Below are 17,623 nucleotides of genomic sequence, written 5' to 3' on the forward strand. Positions count from 1 at the left end.
CTTAATGTTCAATGATTCTTCTAGCACAAAGTTCCAAAGTCCTCCCACAGTCCTCCCCAAAACATCACTGAAGTTGGGTCTGTCACAGCAATACCCCATTCCTGGTACCAATTTGTCTCAGTTAGGGTACCAGGCTAACTATGGCTGCTACAAAACACCATGTCTTAGTTAGGGTTTCTATGGCTTCAACAAAACACCATGACCAAAAAGCAAGTTGAGGAGGAAAAGGTTTCTCTGGCTTACACTTTCAGATCACAGTTCATCATTGGAGGAAGTCAGGACAGCAACTCAAGCAGGGCAGAAACCTAGAACAGGAGCTGATACAGAGACTATGGAGGGTGCTGCTTGTTGGCTTGCTTCCCATGGCTTGCTCAGCCTGATTTCTTATAGAACCCAGGACCACCAGCTCAGGGATGGCCCCACCCACAGTGGGCTGGGTCCTCCCTCACTGAGCACTAATTGAGAAAATGCCTTACAGCTGGATCTCATGGAGGCATTTCCTCAGCTGAGACTCTCTTCTCTCTGATGACTCTAGCTTGTGTCAATTTGACACGCAAAGCCAGCCAGTACACCACTGAATCTTTGCAGCAATTCCAGGGTTAGCACACTAGGCTGTACACGTTCAGGTTACTTTCTTTGATAAAGGATGGAGGAAAATATCAGAAGGGAACAGCAAGTTCTAGCCCCAAGCTTCTAGGAATCCGGCAGGTTTCCCAGGAGTCTTTGTTTCTCTCTTGGCGAGCACCTTGGGTCCCTCCCTTGGTACTTCCAATTTGCCACTCTGAAATTATAGCGAGAGGCTGAATGCCACATCTCTCAGACTAATAATAACAGCAGAGAACTGTTTGCTTTGTTAGGTTCGAGGATAATACTTTGAGTTGGCAAGAAGGGCTTTGTTTGATCTTTTACAGGAGGAATCGCTAAATAAGGTGTTGGTGAAGTGTTCTAACAATATCTTCCCATGACAGCTATGATGGTGGTGGTAGCCTGGGTAAAGAGGACCTAGAGACAGGCTGGCGGTTACTAGAGCATGGTCAGGGTATGGCGAGTTCACGTTGCCTAAACTTGTGAGGGTGAAAGATTTGGTAATAAGAATAAAATATTAACAAGAAAACAAGATTTCTTTGCTACACACAAACCAACATGCTAGGAACATCAGCAGCAGTCCAGCCTATCCAGCACAGGCTCTGGCGATAGGGTCTCTGAATTTTACCCCAACATTAAGTTAGAGGGATGGTGTCCTGTTTGGACTAAACTGAAATGCAAAGGGATCACTTTCCTCTGACCATCTTTAAGGGCAGTGACGTTTCTCTCCTCGGAGGCGGCCGCTCTGAGACTCTTGCCAGGAGAAAAGAACAAGGCTGTCCTGGTTCTTGACTTTTCTCCCGGGCCAGCTGCCTCGGTGCTTGCGTGAGGCTGCAGTACCACGCTCGACTCTCGGAGGCAGTAGCGCCAGGCTGCGAGTTTAGGGCTCGAGGGCGCCGCTCTTATCACCAACAGTGCGCAGCCGCCCGCGACGTTCGTCTATTGGCTGTCGCTCGCAGCTGATACTGGCGGAAGCGGAAGTGGAGCTGGGACGGTGGGGGTGGGCTGGGCTGCCGCGTCCCCTGCAGTCTTGGCCTTGAGGGGCGGCGGCCGGCGTGATGGAGAAACGCAGGATGAACCTGCCCACGGGGCCGGACACGCTGTGCTTCGATAAGGACGAGTTCATGAAGGTGAGGGCACCCGGCAGATCGCCGCTGAGTTGGCCGGATGCTGAGGCCCGGTGGTTCCCAGAGGCTCCGGCGGGTGTCAGGGACGCGGGATGGAAGGTGGCAGGGGTGTCCAGGCTGAAATCGCTCTGACATTAGGAAGTGGGAACCTGACAGCCTCGCCACCCTGCAACCTAGCAGCGGCCCTGCTTACAAATCCAAACCGAAAACACTTGGCTGGTAGCATTTCACCGAGCGGGCACAGCCTCCGAACGGCGCAGGCTTTGAGCCTGTTAGTTGTACCTCTCCGCTGTTGTCACTTAAAACAACCTCAAACATATTTACACCCGCTTTCTTTCTCGAGACAGGGAGGGTTTTGAGTTGTAGCCCGGACAGGTCTCGATCCTCCTGTCTCAAAGGATGAGATGGCAAATGTGAGCTAAAAGTTTGTGCCATTTAATAGTTGCGATTTGAGGGACCATTTCAAAGCTGGTTCCGAGGTTAGGAAGTTAGAAATTCTGTCTCTTTGGCACATAAAATACTAAGCAAATGAGTCTACGTCTTACTGTATAGAGTGTGTGTGTATGTGTGTGTGTTGTGTTTGCATGTGCACCCTGCTCCCTTTTCACATTCGAATTTTTCCCTCTGACTTAACTGGCCTATCTCCGTTCTGGTATTTGCATTTAGTTGACATGGCCAAAGAAAGAGCTGAGGTTTTGGTGTTTGGTTTTAATTTATATGTCTTCTGTCCTGTGCCCACGTAGGCTTCCATGTGTGAGAGGCTTTTTTGTGTGTATGTGTCTGCCTTCCTGAGTTTATGTGCACAGTGTGTGCAGAAGCCCTCAGAGGCCAGAAGACTGTGGGATTCCCTAGAACTGGAGTTACAGGAGCTTGTGAGCTGCCATGTGGGTGCCGGGAGCCAAACTCTGGCCCTCTGTAAAAGTAGTAAGCACTCTTAACTGCTGAGCCATCTCCAATAAGCGAGGTCCAAGTGGGACGCTTGAAAGAATGATTCAGAAAGCCCCTGGTCCATCCCGTGACTTATGGATACCTTGGAAAGAGGGTAAAAAAAGAGCCAAAGGTACATGACAGGGACAAGAGTCTGGAGGAAGAAAGCTTGCCCAGGGATCATGGCCTGTTTTGACTTTAGGTGAGAAAACTTACTGTGTTCACCATTTAACTCGGCCGAGGCCTCGTGCCAGCAGCCGTTCTGGCCCATTGCCTCAGGGTTGGGCATTGCCTGTGTCTCCCTCGCTCACACCGAGGTGATAAGTGCCTGCAAGGAGTTGGCACACAATGTAAGTAGTTAGTGAGACAACATCAGCAAACGGGGACGGAATGGCCAGGCTGCTCCACGCTCTTTGATGCAGTCAGCTCTCTTGAGTGTGCCACGCAGTTTGTAGTTCTGCTGATGTGGCCAGTTCCATTGAAGAGGAAACGACATGGAACAGCCATTGTGTGTGATGTTGGTTTTTCTAGGTGGAGCCAGAAATTAAGGCCCTTTATTATTTGTGCTTCCTTCAAAGAAGCGTTTTATGAGTTAGTTTCGTGGCAGAAAGGGCAGGAGGAGTGCCTGTTATCCAAATTGTATGTGTACATTTGTATTGTATTCAACATAATTTTCAGTGGCATAGATTTGTTTTTTGTTTTTTGTTTTTTGTTTTTTAACAAGGATGGGATATCAGATACACATTAGGAGAGTTGAGGCTCCGTGGATTGCAGTCATTTGATTACAAATGTGCTGTCTTGCCAAGATGTTGACAGCCTGCTGGGCAGTGGTAGCAGATGTTTGCTCATTCATGGACCACCCTACTGTGTGCCAACTCCAAGTCTAGATTCGAAGAGACAAGGGCAGAAAGGTGTGGCTTGGCTGTTGAACATGAGAAAGCACATGCGGGTTCAGAAACTGCGCTTGGTCTGTGGTGGTTAGAGTATGGAGGAATGCCAGAATCCAGACCGGAAATAGAGGTGGGACCGGATGAGAACTGATGTGCCCGAGTGTCATAGGAGGGATCTGTGTTCCACCCAGTGTTCATCCTGAAGCTGGGGTCACCTTTGATCGGGAGCTTACAGGATTATATCATTGTATGAGAAGAAGCTGGTGAAGGAGATTGCTGTCCAGCCAATGAAGTAGGATAGAAGGTGTTGGCAGTAGAAGGTGGTATTGCTGACAGAGGTCAGACCGAGTGCTTGAGCACACCGGCATCACATCCTTCCCGTCTGCAGCCAGCATGTGACGTCATTCCTGTTCAGGAAACACAGAACATCCTCACCTTGCTGATGACAGCCTCAGTCCTGCATCTGTGCGTCCCCTCCTTGTGGCTGCTGTGGCCTGACCCTCTCCTGTGCCGTCAGCTGCCCTGAGACTCTGAGCCTCTACATTCGCAGGCTCACAAGCTTGATGATCGTCTCTTTCCACGGCACACATGCCCAAGTCCCACTCTGTTCTCTCTGCTACACCTTCCCGCTGGCTTTCCACCTTCCCGCTGGCTTTCTGCCTTGCCTGGTTCTAGCCTTTTCCTCCCTTCTCTCTGTGTTAATCCCTATCGCTCACAGTTTCCGGCTGGAGAGTTGTTACTGCTGTCTCGCTGTGTTCTGTTCTCAGTCCTAGGACCAAATACATGACAGAAAGAAACTCAGAAAAGTGTTTGTTTCAGCTTGTTTAAGGGGTTGCAGCCAGACCATCATGGCAGGAAGGAATGGTGGCAGAGCTTAAGGTCACTAGTTTGTCACTTCGCACCTGCAGCTAGGGGTGGAAAGTGATGGGTGCTAATGCTGAGTTCACTCTGTTGTAGAGACCCCCTCACAGAGATGCCCCGAGATTTGTCTCCAGAGTGACTCATCCTGTTGAGCTGACAGGATCAACTGTCAGGCTCATCTTCCCTGGTGACATCATAGCAGGGCATCCCTCCTCTGTCTCCTCACAGCTATGCAGTCACCTACACTCCTTTGTGACCGTGCACACCGGACACTCTTTTCCTTTGTTCTTTTTCTTTTCCCTTTAAACAGTAATTAGTGGTCTTGCCCAAGCTGGCCTTGAACTCTTGATCTTGCTACCTTAGTAAACGAAGTTACTACTGACTTTTAACCTTTTGGGCTACAGACAAGGCTAGAACCAAGCTACTTAGGATATCTTTGATTCTGCATCAAGTAGCTCTGCCATAACAACGAGCCACCCTAAGTAAAAGTCACTTGGAATAAGACGCCTAGTTCATCAGTCAGGGTCTTGTCCAAGGTCATAGACCTGCTTATACTCAGCTGGGGCTGTGGGCCGTGCTCTCCCACAGCCTCTGGCTATGGCTGCAGAAGGAGAAGCTGACGGCTTTTCTGTAGGTGGCTGCGATGCTTTGGTTTGGAGGAAGTCTTTTTGCCTAGATGATCATGGTGGGTATTTGGCTGGCTAACTGAAGTGTTAACTGGTACCTGAAGAAGTGGTGTGTGCAGACCTTAGGATTTCAGTCTAAGATGGATGAGTCTCCATTTGTTCTTTGCTGCCATGACTCTAAAGTCACTGCTGGCTCCATTTCTCAGTATGGAAATACTTCTGTGTTCACTTTGTTTCTCACAGTGGTGGGAGGACCCGTGGACATTTGCAAAGGGTCTGCTGCGGGGTCTTCTGGCTTTGTGATTTCCCCACCCCTGTCCTGCTGGGTTTACATCACCCCTTCGTTATTCAGTAAAATCGGCCTTAGCAAACTGCCTGTTTCCAGTCTTTCCAACGCCTACTTTATGTCTCAGGAAAATGATCACGGCTTTTGAGTCACACTCTTGCTTTACACACTGTTAATGGAATTATGTGATCATAGCAATGCGTTCTGGGCCTTAACAAGTTTGGGAACCATTACACTTGTGCTGTGACACTAGATGGAGCAGGTCCACTAGGAAGAGGCTCAGTCAGAGGTGAGATAAGCAGTAACCTGCTAGCTGTAGGTGCATCCGCCTACCAGGAGCTTCTGATGCTGGGGGAAGGAGCTGAGAGCCCGGGTGGCCTGAGAGTCCACAATGGTAAGGGCTGGGCTCCATGCCTGTACCATGGAAGCCCATGCTGTGGACTCCTGAGTACACACTCAACATTACCAAATACACCAGAGGTGAGTTGTTTTCTGGGAGAAGCATTAGGTGTGCGTGTGCAGGTGTGCATGTGAGCCACAATGTCGAGTGGTGTGAAACAGACCAGTGTATATCTTGTAAAGCACAAAGATTTCATTTTCTGGACTGGATAGACGGCTCAGTGGTTAAGAGCACTGACTGCTCTTCCGAAGGTCCTAAGTTCTAATCCCAGCAACCACATGGTGGCTCACAACCATTCGTAACAGGATCTGATGCCTCCTCCTGGGGTGTCTAAAGACAGCTACACTGTACTTCCATATAATAAATAAATAAATCTTTTTAAAAAAAGATTTCATTTTCTTTTTTCTTTCTATAGTGAGTTTCATAGTCTATTGGCTTGAAATCTTTACACTGAACCCTTAATACTTTTAAAATTGAGGGAAGAAAGCGGTTTCTGATTTTAGAAGAGCCTTAACTGAATTGTGTCCATTGAGAAACTTAAGTTCCCTGTAGAATGCGATCACAAGGAGGCCGCGCTTGGCCCTTGTAGGCACCTGAGTGAGTGACAGGCCTGTCCCCGCCTCCTGTCCTCGTGTGTGTGTGTGTGTGTGTGTGTGTGTGTGTGTGTGTGTGACTAACTTGGCTCTCCTGCTCATTCCAGGAGGATTTCGACGTGGACCACTTTGTGTCTGACTGCAGGAAGCGGGTGCAGCTGGAGGAGCTGAGAGACGACCTCGAGCTGTATTACAAGCTGCTGAAGACGGCCATGGTGGAGCTCATTAACAAGGACTACGCCGACTTTGTCAACCTCTCAACAAACCTGGTGAGCGTCCTCCACTGCGCCTGCCGGTGATGCCTCAGGCAGGTGCTCTGTCCCATGGGCTGGTTCCTAACAGTGCAGCATTGTAGAAACCATATAGTTTCAGGGTTCAAGCACTCAGTAAAGTCCGTCAGTCCCAGGAGAACTGAGCTTGAACCACGTTTTTGATTTTAGTTCCTGCTCACATAAAACTGTGTAGTTGTAGGATTCTCTTTGTACTTTTGGCTTTCCCGAGATGGGCTTGGTGGGCGCTGTTGTTGAGGCAGAGTCTCTCTGTAGCCCTGACTGCCCTGGTGTATACACCATGCTCGTCTGAAACTCAGAGATCCACCTGCTTCTGCCTCCCAAGGTCTGGAATAAGGTGTGTGTTACCAAACCTGACTTTTGGAACAGGATCTTTATCTGTTGTCCTGGCTGTCCTGGGACTTATGTGTAGCCTAGGCTGGTCACAGACTGCCACAAAGTTGCCTCTTGCCTCTTTCTCTAGAGTGCTGGGTTATGGGTGTGCATTCCCATGCTCCGCGTGGCTTGATTATTCTTGAGTTGGTGTTGGGTGCTAGCTGTGAGCGCAGTAAAGGGAGGGGCAGCGAGAGGCCATCTTTGTTGGGTGCTGACGGGTTTGCAGGAAGTCCCATGGGTTAGGCTACTGTGCCAGAGCACGTGACAGCCACTCTTGCGGAGAGCCTACTTTCTGGCATGACACACGTGCACATGCCAGCAGGGAGTGGCAGCAGTGATCCGCAGGAGGCTGGCCTTCATGAATGGGGAGGACATGCCAGGGGCTGGTCAGAGCAGCGTGGAATGCTTGATTTTAATACTCTCAAAGAGTTCTTTCTTTCTTTTTTTTTTTTAAGTCTTATTCATATCTTATTTTGCTTTTAAGTGTTAGTCCTAAGAAGTATAGAAAGCACAGCCTCTGAAAATCTTAAGAAACAGGAAAATGAACGAACTGTGTTTGCTTTGTGAATGTACTGTAGTTATTAAGGCGACTGTTCCAATAGACTTAGGAACTCAAAGATTATTTCCCTGTATATAATTTGGATTTTCCCCCCAAGAGTTATCAGATTAGGTGAGATGCTCTTTATTAGACTGTGGCACCAGCATGCTCAGGTGACAGTCACTACACTTGCTGTGGCCGCCAGGACTTAGCACTTGTCCTCAGCTCACCCCAAATCCTCCAGAGATACTCACTCGTCTTTAAGGAGGCCTGTGTGTGACTTCCTTCTTCTCATGGTCTTCCCGGGTAGCCACACTCTGCCAGCAGCGGCCACCGGCACTTAGACTGTTACACTGGGTTAGGACTGAGGATTTTGAGCTGTCATGATTTTGCCTCCAGGTTGGCATGGACAGAGCCCTCAACCAACTTTCTGTGCCTTTGGGACAGTTACGAGAAGAGGTTCTGGTAAGTTCCCCAGCTGTTACTAAGTGATCTGTTATAAAGCACAATGCTCCTGTCTGCTTAGGGATCCAGGGTTCTAGTCTGTCTGTTGGTTTTAGTGGTCAGTAGTTAGAGTTTTCATCTCAGACATTGCAGATAACTGATTCTCTGTTTAGCATGTGATACTGCCGTTGGCAGCATGACTGAGGACAGTCTTCAAGTCCATGGCTTTAAAGTGGCTGGAGGAAGGAAGGCTAAAGCCTCAGCCTGTTAGTGACCAGCCACCTGGCTGGGACTGGCTTATATCCTAAGTATTTGTTATTTTATAGGTATTTTCCCAGGTGACAAATGGTGTGTAGTTAGAGTCCTAACCCACAAAGTTCTTTAAACCCCAAGCAACTGAAGGAAAACACCAATTTAACAGAATACCCAACGCACAAGAATTTAAATGTTTCTCTGATGTATTGTACGGCACAAGAAAACCACCAAGGGGTGGACTTCTAGGTGAGCATTACAGTGTAGGTTGGTGTCACCCTGTCCTTTGTCTGCTGGTTCATCCCACAGTCTCAGGTCCCCTGACTGCCAGGCCCTTTGGTACTGTGAGGTTTTCACATGCTTGGTGTTCTGTCCCAAGGAGACCTGTGCATGTCACCTTGATTGTGAAAAGCCTTAGACCATGTCTGAACATGTGACATGCATCTGGTTTGGGGGAAATAGTGCCCATGTCAGGCGTCATCGAGAGGGGAGAAAGGAAGGTGGCCTGCAGGGCCACCTGAGCTTGGCTTTGAGCTCAAGAGGAGCTCTGGCTGCTGAGGTACTGCGTGGCTTTTCTGAAGCTCTTCTGAGTTACTCTCCAAAGAATCAAAGTGAGCGACTCTGTGGTCCACTGCTGGGTTCCACGTCCCTGTGACTTCCTGGAGCTTCCACAGCCCCATCTTTGCTTTCTGTAGACTCTGCCAGCAGCCAGCTCTCATGCTGGCTGATTCTCTGTTCTTCCTTTCCTCGGCCCTTCCCTTTGTCCCACTGTCCACCTTGCCACCGCATCCTAGACACATCAGCCAGACTCGGCTGGTTTGATCCTCAACCCTGAAGCTGGCCTTTGAGATCCTGAGATGGGGAGTTGTTGTTTGCCTGGTTAGTAGCCAGTATTACAGTGCTTTGTAACATTAGAGAAGTTACTTCTCGATAGAATGTTTGTGATTTCCCCACTTACCCTAGTTTTCATCGCCTTCATTCATGACTATCTCCCAGTTGGCCTAACTTAGTAGCTCCTGGATATGCTGGTGTTTCTGGTCTTCTGGCCTCTTGTCCTGAGCTTCTCCATTCTTACCGTGCTTTTCCCCTATTGCTTGAGTAGATTCTAGTCTGCAGAAGCCAACACCCGCCCCCTGCCCCCCAAGTTCTCCTTCTCTTCAAAGAGAAGCCTGCAGATGCCAGACTGTGCCTCTCCCACCAGGAGTGGGCTGTCCCCATTCTCTCTGACCTACTAAGAATCCCCCCATGCGTGTGTGCAGATTTGCAAGGTCTCCCCATATCGCACCCTCTTTAAATCCCAGATGCTCCCGAACACAGGCTTTGATTGTCCTTCCTCCACTGCAGCTGACTGTGGTCTCTCGTGTATGTTTGCGTTTCACTGTGCCTCCATGTCCTAGGTGCCTTACAGGGGTTCATTTACCCCATGCTTTTTGACTTTGTTGATGTCTGAGTACTGGCCTGGGTGTAGTAGTCTTATGCAATAGAATTGAATGTGTCAGATTTATAATGTTACATTTAATATTTGCCAACTATTGTTTTTATTATTTTCAAGAGTCTTAGGTCCTCTGTCAGTGAAGGAATTCTGGCAGTAGATGAACGAATGTCTAAGCAAGAAGACATTAGGAAGAAAAAGGTACGTTATGGTGTCTATCCTAAACCTTGGTTCAGTGTCGTGGCTTATCAGCACTGTGGGGCCTGCGGTTCCCTCTCCCTGGGCACTCTGCTGACATCAGTGCTTGCGCAGATATCGTGTCTTCTCATCCCTGGCCTCACTAAGGAGAGAGGATAATGTTAATGTTTTAAGGCAGTATGTTACATGCTTCAAACACCCCACCCCAGGCTGTTCATGCTCATCAGTCGGGACTTAGTGAAGTAAGACAGCATCGCAGACATAGCTTAAGTAAGTTAGGTAGTAATAGTGAAGCTCCTCTCAGCATGCCGTGTGTCCCCAGCACGGAGGGGGTCCCTGTGCACTGTGAGAGGTGGGAGCTCAGGTCTGCCAGCAGCTCATCCTTCTGGGTGTCACCTCGTGTACCCTGTGTCCCCTCTGTCCCCCTGTGGTGAGCCCTGTGTCCCCTCTGCCCCGCTATGGTGAACCCTGTGTTCCCTCTGCCCCGCTATGGTGAGCCCTGTGTCCCCTCTGTCCCGCTATGGTGAGCCCTGTGTCCCCTCTGCCCCGCTATGGTGAACCCTGTGTCCCCTCTGTACCGCTATGGTGAGCCCTGTGTCCCCTCTGCCCCGCTATGGTGAGCCCTGTGTCCCCTCTGCCCTGCTATGGTGAGCCCTGTGTCCCCTCTGTACCGCTATGGATGTTGTTTTGTCAGTAGTGTGTTTATTGGCCCAACACCTGAGGATGTAGGTTACTGTGCTCATGTGGTTACTCATGTGGTTAAAGAGAGATGTGTTTATTGGAAACTAAAATGTGGAAATGCATTTTAAGAAAATAAATATAAGAGCTGGCAAGACAGCTTGCCATCTTATTTTGTGCCATTTAACTATGATAGAATTTTGAAATTCACTGTAGGAAAGTCAGAATTTACATCCTTGGGAATTGAGGATTAGGTAAGAATATTTAAAATGTATAATATCGACCGACCTTTGCCTCTCCCTTGTTAAAATGAGGAAAGGAGCTAATTAAGACTCGGCAGCCTGATAAGTGTTCCATTTTGGTTTGTTTTTTGCTTAACGTCCTTTTATAGATGAGTGTGTTGAGACTTATACAAGTTATTCGATCGGTTGAGAAAATTGAGAAAATCTTAAACTCTCAAAGTTCTAAAGATGTATCTTCCCAAGAAGCAAGCAGGTAAGTGTCTTTGCTGAGAACTTCACATCCAGTCTAAAACTTATTTGAGTGGGACTTGTTGCTGGAAAATAGAGAAAATCTGAGTCTAGTTTAAAAGCGGCTTAGCCAGGTGTAGTGGCACGTGCCTGTGAGGCCAGCATTTGTGGATGCCAGGCTGAGGGGGCAGTGGTGTTGACTTTGCTCTGCCTGCACTGCAGCACAGGGACAGGCCTTCCCAGGCTGCCCTTGGTCGGCACTGACCCCATCCCCCAGCCTCCTTCCTGGACACCTGTTCTCCTGCCCTTCCTGACATCCCTGCTGAGTCCACGGCACAGTCTTGGAACTCTGCCCGAAGCACACACCCTGGGAGGCCTCTGTGACCTTCAAGGGACACTGAACTGTCTGCTGCTCTTCCAGCCTCAGACTGGGATGAGCGTGACCCACCGAGAGGCTGCAGTGGCTTCTCAGACAGTGCACTCGTGGAGGAGACATGGACGCTGTGTTTCTCCTCGATGTGCCCAAGGCAGAAGAACTCCACCCGTGCCTTCCTCCCTCATCCCAGGAAGCGAGTGCGCTGTTCTCCAGGGTGAAACAGCTCTTTCCCCTTTCCTTCTGTCTCTCATCTCTAGAACTGCCTGCTCCACCCTGGTGCCAGCTTGCAGTCTTGGAGGAGCAGACTCCCACTGTGCACGAGGCTGGCACTGCGGGCTGATGCTGTGTCACGGCTGCATCTGCCTTCTCTTACTTTCTCCTCCATGCCAGATTTAGGCCTGGCCTCCCACCCTGTCAGTCTGTAAATTCAAACCCCCTAGGCCTCCCTTCATGACACAGTTCTCCAGAGTTCCTGGACCCTGCTGTGGCTCCGTGACAGCAGCAGGTCTGGCCTTGAGCCCAGTGTCCAGGCCCGTCCTTCCTTGGGGCCTCTTTCATTCTCACCTCCCCATGACTGCCCAGTTCACTGGAGATGCACAAGGCAAGGCAAGCTGCTGTGACTCTGTGCACGGGGAAGGAAAAGCTTAAAGTGTGGGGCTTGGTGACATTCCCTCTGTCTCTGAGAGCCTGTTGGTCTCTCCTGCTCTGGAAAGCTTCATGCAGTTCTGAATGGGAATGTACAGACAGACAGACACACAGAAGTCACCACAGAAGGCCTCCCCTGGCTCCACCTTCCTGCTGCAGACCCCCAGCAGGAACAGAAGCTGTTGACTTGAGTCCTTTCCTGCCAGATTGTTAGATCCCTGGCATCAGGGTCTGGTCCTCATGGCCAGTGCCAGTTGCTGGCAGGTTCCCAATAAAGGTGCCAGGCAGTGCCCCTAGGGAAGAGTAGGTTTCCTGGTAACTATACCTGTGACATTGTGCCTGCCTTACTCTGTGTCACCTTTGGAAGTTTGCTTAGCTCAGATCATCACTTATCATTGTCACAGAGGGAAAGCAAGGTCATGTTAGTGAACAGTTAGTATTTAGACACTAGACAGGAGCAATCCAGGCTCCCTCAGAGAGAGAAGAGCTGCAGACACTGAAGACAGGAGCATCTTCTGAGACATTGAGGACAGGAGCATCTTCTCAGACACTAAAGACAGGAGCATCTTCGGGCAGCCTTTCTCCTCATGCTGAACTAGCATCCATGGCCCAGTCCAGGGTCAGGCTGTCCAATGGCCTCACTGTGCTGTTTCCCATGTCCTTATGCTAGGGACGTTTTTCCTAGCTCAGCTCCTCCAATAAACCACACTGTCCCTCACTGCTTTCCCTCTCCTCAGATGGATGGCATTGGTGCTTATAGCATGTGTCAGGGGGCTGGTGCTCATATGTATGTTGTGCTAGACGCAGACTAAATGCCTTCTCTAGGGCCTACAGCATGCAGAGTGCTCCTTTAGCTGTGGTCACATGACTTTAAGCAGTTATTTACATTGGAAGGTATTTCAGAGGCTTTATTTATTGCTACTAGAAGGCCACCTTCACTAAAATGACAAAAGTATTAGGGGTTTAAGAAGTATCAGAGGGAGTTTAGAAGAAGGGAATTATGTGGGTAACAAGAAGAGAAGGTTGAGGGGTCACAGAAGCAGAGACATGCATTCAGAACAGAGGCAATGAGGGCAGATGGGAGGGCCTTGGAGGGGGTGGCTCTGGAGAGAGGTGATGGGACATGGCACCCTGTGAACTTAGCTGGCAGCCCTGAGGCACAAACCCCAGCAGCACCAGTCACGTGCACGCTAGCACTGGCCCGCTGCAACTGGAGTGGTCGGGGCATGTCCATTGGGAGGAAACAGAGATGGCATAAGGATTGATTTTGACCTTGTGGCAAGGTGGCCACTGTCTCAGAGCTGATCACCACTGTCTCAAAGCTGATCACCACTGTCTCAAAGCTGAGCACTGTGGTTTGAACTCATGGCAGTCAACACCTTTGCAGCTATATTCTCTGCTTGTTTCTCCCAGCCCACTCCTGACTGGACAGGTTTTGGAGAGAATTGCCACAGAGTTTAACCAGCTTCAGTTTCATGCTGTGCAGAGCAAGGGCATGCCCCTTTTGGACAAAGTGAGACCCGTAAGTGCGGGTGGGGTGGGGTGGGGGCTGGGCTGTGGGTTGCAGAGAATCTCAGCCTGGTCTTGTCTCGAAGCGCGCCTGGCGCCTGGCACTGACTCTGAGTTATGGATGGTGACCCCAGGCTTGGGGTTGGCTTTGAGACTTCTGTTTTCCAAGGGTCAATGCCTACAGGTTTTGTGAAAACTCTAGGTCTCACGCTCCAGGTTGCAGGGTAGCACTCTAAATCTGACACCATGTGGCACAGTTAATGCTGAGTTTTCCCAAAGACCTAGACTGAGCTTTGTTTTTAACCATTTAGCCTGGGTGTGGGTGTGGGTGTGGGTGTGTTTGCATGTCTGCAGATGTCCATGGAGGCCAGAAGAAGGTTTTAAGACTCCTGGAACTAGAGTTAGAGGTGGGTGTAAGTCACGCAGTGAGGGCACTGAGCCGAACTCTTTTCATAACTTCAGAGAAAAGTGACATTTCTCATTCTGACAGTCTCTCCATAAATTCTTCCAGCGAGTGATCTACTTGGAGAACAGGTCATGGGAGGAGATTGGCTGGTACCCCAGGCAGGGTTCCCTCTTAATTGTCCACATGCTGCCTTCTGTGAGGTTACGCATCAGGGTGTGTACAGCCCTTTGGAGTTTGGGAGCCATGAGTGTGAGCTTTCTGATGTTCCCACAGCGTATAGCTGGCATCACAGCCATGTTGCAGCAGTCTCTGGAAGGCCTCCTGCTGGAAGGTTTGCAGACCTCAGATGTGGACATCATCCGGCACTGCCTGCGTACCTATGCCACCATTGATAAGACACGGGATGCAGAAGCTCTGGTTGGCCAAGTCCTGGTGAAGCCATATGTCAATGAGGTCTGTGTTGCTGGTGTAAGGGGCAGAGCTGGATACACCAGAGATGCAAGGAGCGCGTGTCTGCATGCGTGTAGGAGAGGGTCCTGCTCCCAGTTACAGCTGGGACTGAATGCACTCTGATGGCTGTCCCTGCTACAGCCTGGAGATGCCTTCAGCTCTGCTGTTAGTTCCACCCAGAAAGAAGGCCAGGGTCAGGACATGTTAGCTCTGTTAACATGGTGAGCTAGATACCCAGTTAAGTCACTAGAAAACAATTTAACCATCAGTCCTATTGGTGGACTAGACTAAGTGCTACTAACTAACTACTAACGGCTGATATAGCACTGGCAGGGTCCAGAGAAGTGAGGCATACGAGGGATGAGTAGGATAATTGCCCACCGCTCTTCAGGGAACAGAAGACATTGGTCAAGGCTTGAGAAACGGGGAGGAATTGTGGGGCTGGGAAGGTGGGGTTGATCAGAGGTAAAGGACGTGGCCTGTTGGACCAGCTTTTGGTGGGGATTGTGTGTCCTGCTGGGGACTGTCAGCATCTGTCAGCATCTCCAGCCTGACACTGTACACATTTGTCAGTAAGTACAGAGATTCATTTTAATCCTGGGCAACCTTAGAACTGCTAGAACGAGTTTTCAGTTTCCCATGTTCTTACCTGGTTACACTCTGTAGCTGTCTGTGGAGGGAAGAGAACAAACTGTGCTGGTGTTTGTCAGTAAGTGGGACCTCTCAGCTACAGATACAAGCTGAGTGCTGGCATAAAGCAGCACTCAGAGTGTGTGGCATACCGAGTACACTCGTTTGCTTTCTGTTGCTATGGTAAAACACCATGATCAGAATTAACTTAGGAATAAGGAACTGTTTTAACGTACATTTCCAGGGAGGACAGAGTTGGTAAAGGCAGAGAGGGCAAGGCATGCTGACAAGAGTGGGAAGATGGCTGCTCGAATTTTTATCCAGACAGGAGGCAAAGAGCAGGATCAGGAGGTAGTGTAAGGCTGTAACCCTCACAGGATGCCCACAGTGAAGTATGTTCTCTATAAGGCTCTGCCTCTGAGAACCGAGCACTCAGACATGAACTGTGGGCAACATTTCTCATTTACAGATACCACTGAGTAACTTACAACCTATCTTTTAAAACTTAATGGATTTTTGTTATGAGTTTCAATCTTATAACCAAAAATAAAATAATACATGAAATATATTTTATTTGTCTGCCTCAGACCCTGTCCTAAGCCCAGTATTGACAGGAGAGGCCAGGGTCAGCCTGTGAGGAACTGAAATGGGCCCTTGCTCTGACCTAGGCCTGTTCTGGGGGAAGCAGATTTTCCAACTTCAGGCCAGTCTCTGCCTCCTCCTTCGCTACTTCAAGTCAGAGCTATGGGTAAACATAGCAACTGGTTCTGAATGTGACCAGTATAGTGTTTCTGTTTAGAAAATATACAGCTGACCTGCATGTGAGGATCCATACCTCTAATCTACCAGCTCTGGGCAGGCAGATCTCTGTGAGGTTGAGGCCAGCCTGATTTCAGTTTAGCTATACAGTGAGAGGCTTAAAAAACAAAAACAAGGGCTGGAGAGACACAAAGCTCAGCCGTTAAGAGCACTGACTGAGTTCCAGAGTTCAACTCCCAGCAACCACATGGTGGCTCACAGCCATCTGTAATAGGATCTGATGCCTCTTCTGGTGTGTCTGAAGAGAGCAACAGTGTACTCACATACATAAAGAAAATAAATAAATACATAAATAGAAAACAAGCAAACAATAACATCTAAACAGAGAGCGCCTGAGTGTCCTTCTCACTTCTATAGTGCCTGGCTCCTGGTTCCCTTTTAAATGCCATTGTTGAGCAGTTCCCATTTGTCTGTCTGTCTGTAGGTGATGTCGAGCAGTTCCCGTTTGTCTGTCTGTAGGTGATGTTGAGCAGTTCCCGTTTGTCTGTCTGTAGGTGATGTTGAGCAGTTCCCGTTTGTCTGTAGGTGATGTTGAGCAGTTCCTGTTTGTCTGTCTGTAGGTGATGTTGAGCAGTTCCTGTTTGTCTGTCTGTAGGTGATGTTGAGCAGTTCCTGTTTGTCTGTCTGTAGGTGATTGTCGAGCAGTTCGTTGAGTCTCATCCCAGTGGCCTTCAGCTCATGTACAACAAGCTTCTGGAATTCGTCCCTCACCACTGCCGCCTTCTCCGGGAAGTCACAGGAGGAGCTGTGTCAAGGTGAGCTAAAGGCCTCAGCCTGAGCTGCACCCTCAGTGAGCAGGTCCTGTGTGTTGCTGCTCCTGCCCTGCTGGCTGGAAAGCAGGTCTGAGCTCAAGTGCAGGACAAAGCCAGGGCTCCGGCTGTCTCTGGATGGAGTCTCCACACCCCTCCATCCATGCCCCTCCACATTCCTTTTCTCAGCTGCCTTCCTCCCAAGTCCAGTTTAAACTGAGAGTGCGTTCTTTCATGGCCCACATCCCATTCTGTATACAGAACAGTTTTCTGGTTTTGTGTGCTGAGCTTAAACCCAGGGCCATGTCCATGGCAGGCATCACTCCTAGCTACCATCCAGCTGTCCCAGCTGCCACAGTTCACCTCAGGTTGCCCTCAGTTCTCCCTTTGGTCAGTTTCTGTTCTTCAATAAATACTGGTTCGCTTTAACCATTGCCAGCTGACGGCTCTGTGGTCTGACTCAGGAGGACCTTGAGCAGGCTCTAGGCTCCAGGCCTCTTGGTTTCAGCTGTAGACTTTCTCAGACCAGCATACTGAGCCTTCTCCTGGTTCTCAGGACTTCAAAGTGCTCATGGGGATGGGGCAGCCTCCTTGGCACAGTTGAGGAGGCCTTAGCTGTTTGGTCCCTCTGACTTACATCTTATAGAACCCTCTTTGTGAGCTTGAGTGTGTGCTCTGAACTTGGTTCTGAGTTTTCAAACTAGAAAACCAGCAGCTCTGTAGGACACCACAGAGCAAAGCGCACAGACTGGCTTAGTGTCTTCTCACACCAGGGTTGGGACCGAGATTTGACATGAAAGGTAACAGAATTTCAGAGCTGAGTCCTCCCAAGCACAGATAAGTTAGTGACCCTTCCTCTATGCCTTGCAGGAAACTACTTGAATGCAGATGTTACTTCCTGTAGTCTAAGGCTTCTGGTTTTAATACCCAGTCTTGTTTTGTGGCCCAGGCTGGCCTTGAGTGTGTAACTCTTCTATCTCTGTCCCCTGAGTGCTGAGAGAGCTGACCTGTGGCACGATTAGCTTACAGCTGCTGTTTCCCAAGCTAAGAGTCTGGGTGGTGGCCTG

The 17,623-nt window shown here is 49.5% G+C and overlaps 1 protein-coding gene across 1 annotated transcript in view; it reads left to right on the top strand.

The window, feature by feature from the left end:
- Window positions 1-1,532: 1,532 nt before the first annotated feature.
- Window positions 1,533-17,623, top strand: part of Cog2 (component of oligomeric golgi complex 2) — a 31,610-nt gene continuing 15,519 nt past the window's right edge. Inside the window, exons 1-8 of the mRNA XM_021170856.1 lie at window positions 1,533-1,715; window positions 6,403-6,564; window positions 7,898-7,963; window positions 9,747-9,827; window positions 10,894-10,997; window positions 13,407-13,515; window positions 14,182-14,361; window positions 16,438-16,562. Of these exons, the coding sequence (XP_021026515.1) occupies window positions 1,644-1,715; window positions 6,403-6,564; window positions 7,898-7,963; window positions 9,747-9,827; window positions 10,894-10,997; window positions 13,407-13,515; window positions 14,182-14,361; window positions 16,438-16,562 (899 nt within the window). The 5' untranslated portion in view covers window positions 1,533-1,643. The remainder of the gene's footprint in view (window positions 1,716-6,402; window positions 6,565-7,897; window positions 7,964-9,746; window positions 9,828-10,893; window positions 10,998-13,406; window positions 13,516-14,181; window positions 14,362-16,437; window positions 16,563-17,623) is intronic.

This window comes from Mus caroli, chromosome 8, assembly GCF_900094665.2.
Source record: "Mus caroli chromosome 8, CAROLI_EIJ_v1.1, whole genome shotgun sequence".
NCBI classification, from domain to species: Eukaryota; Metazoa; Chordata; class Mammalia; order Rodentia; family Muridae; genus Mus; species Mus caroli.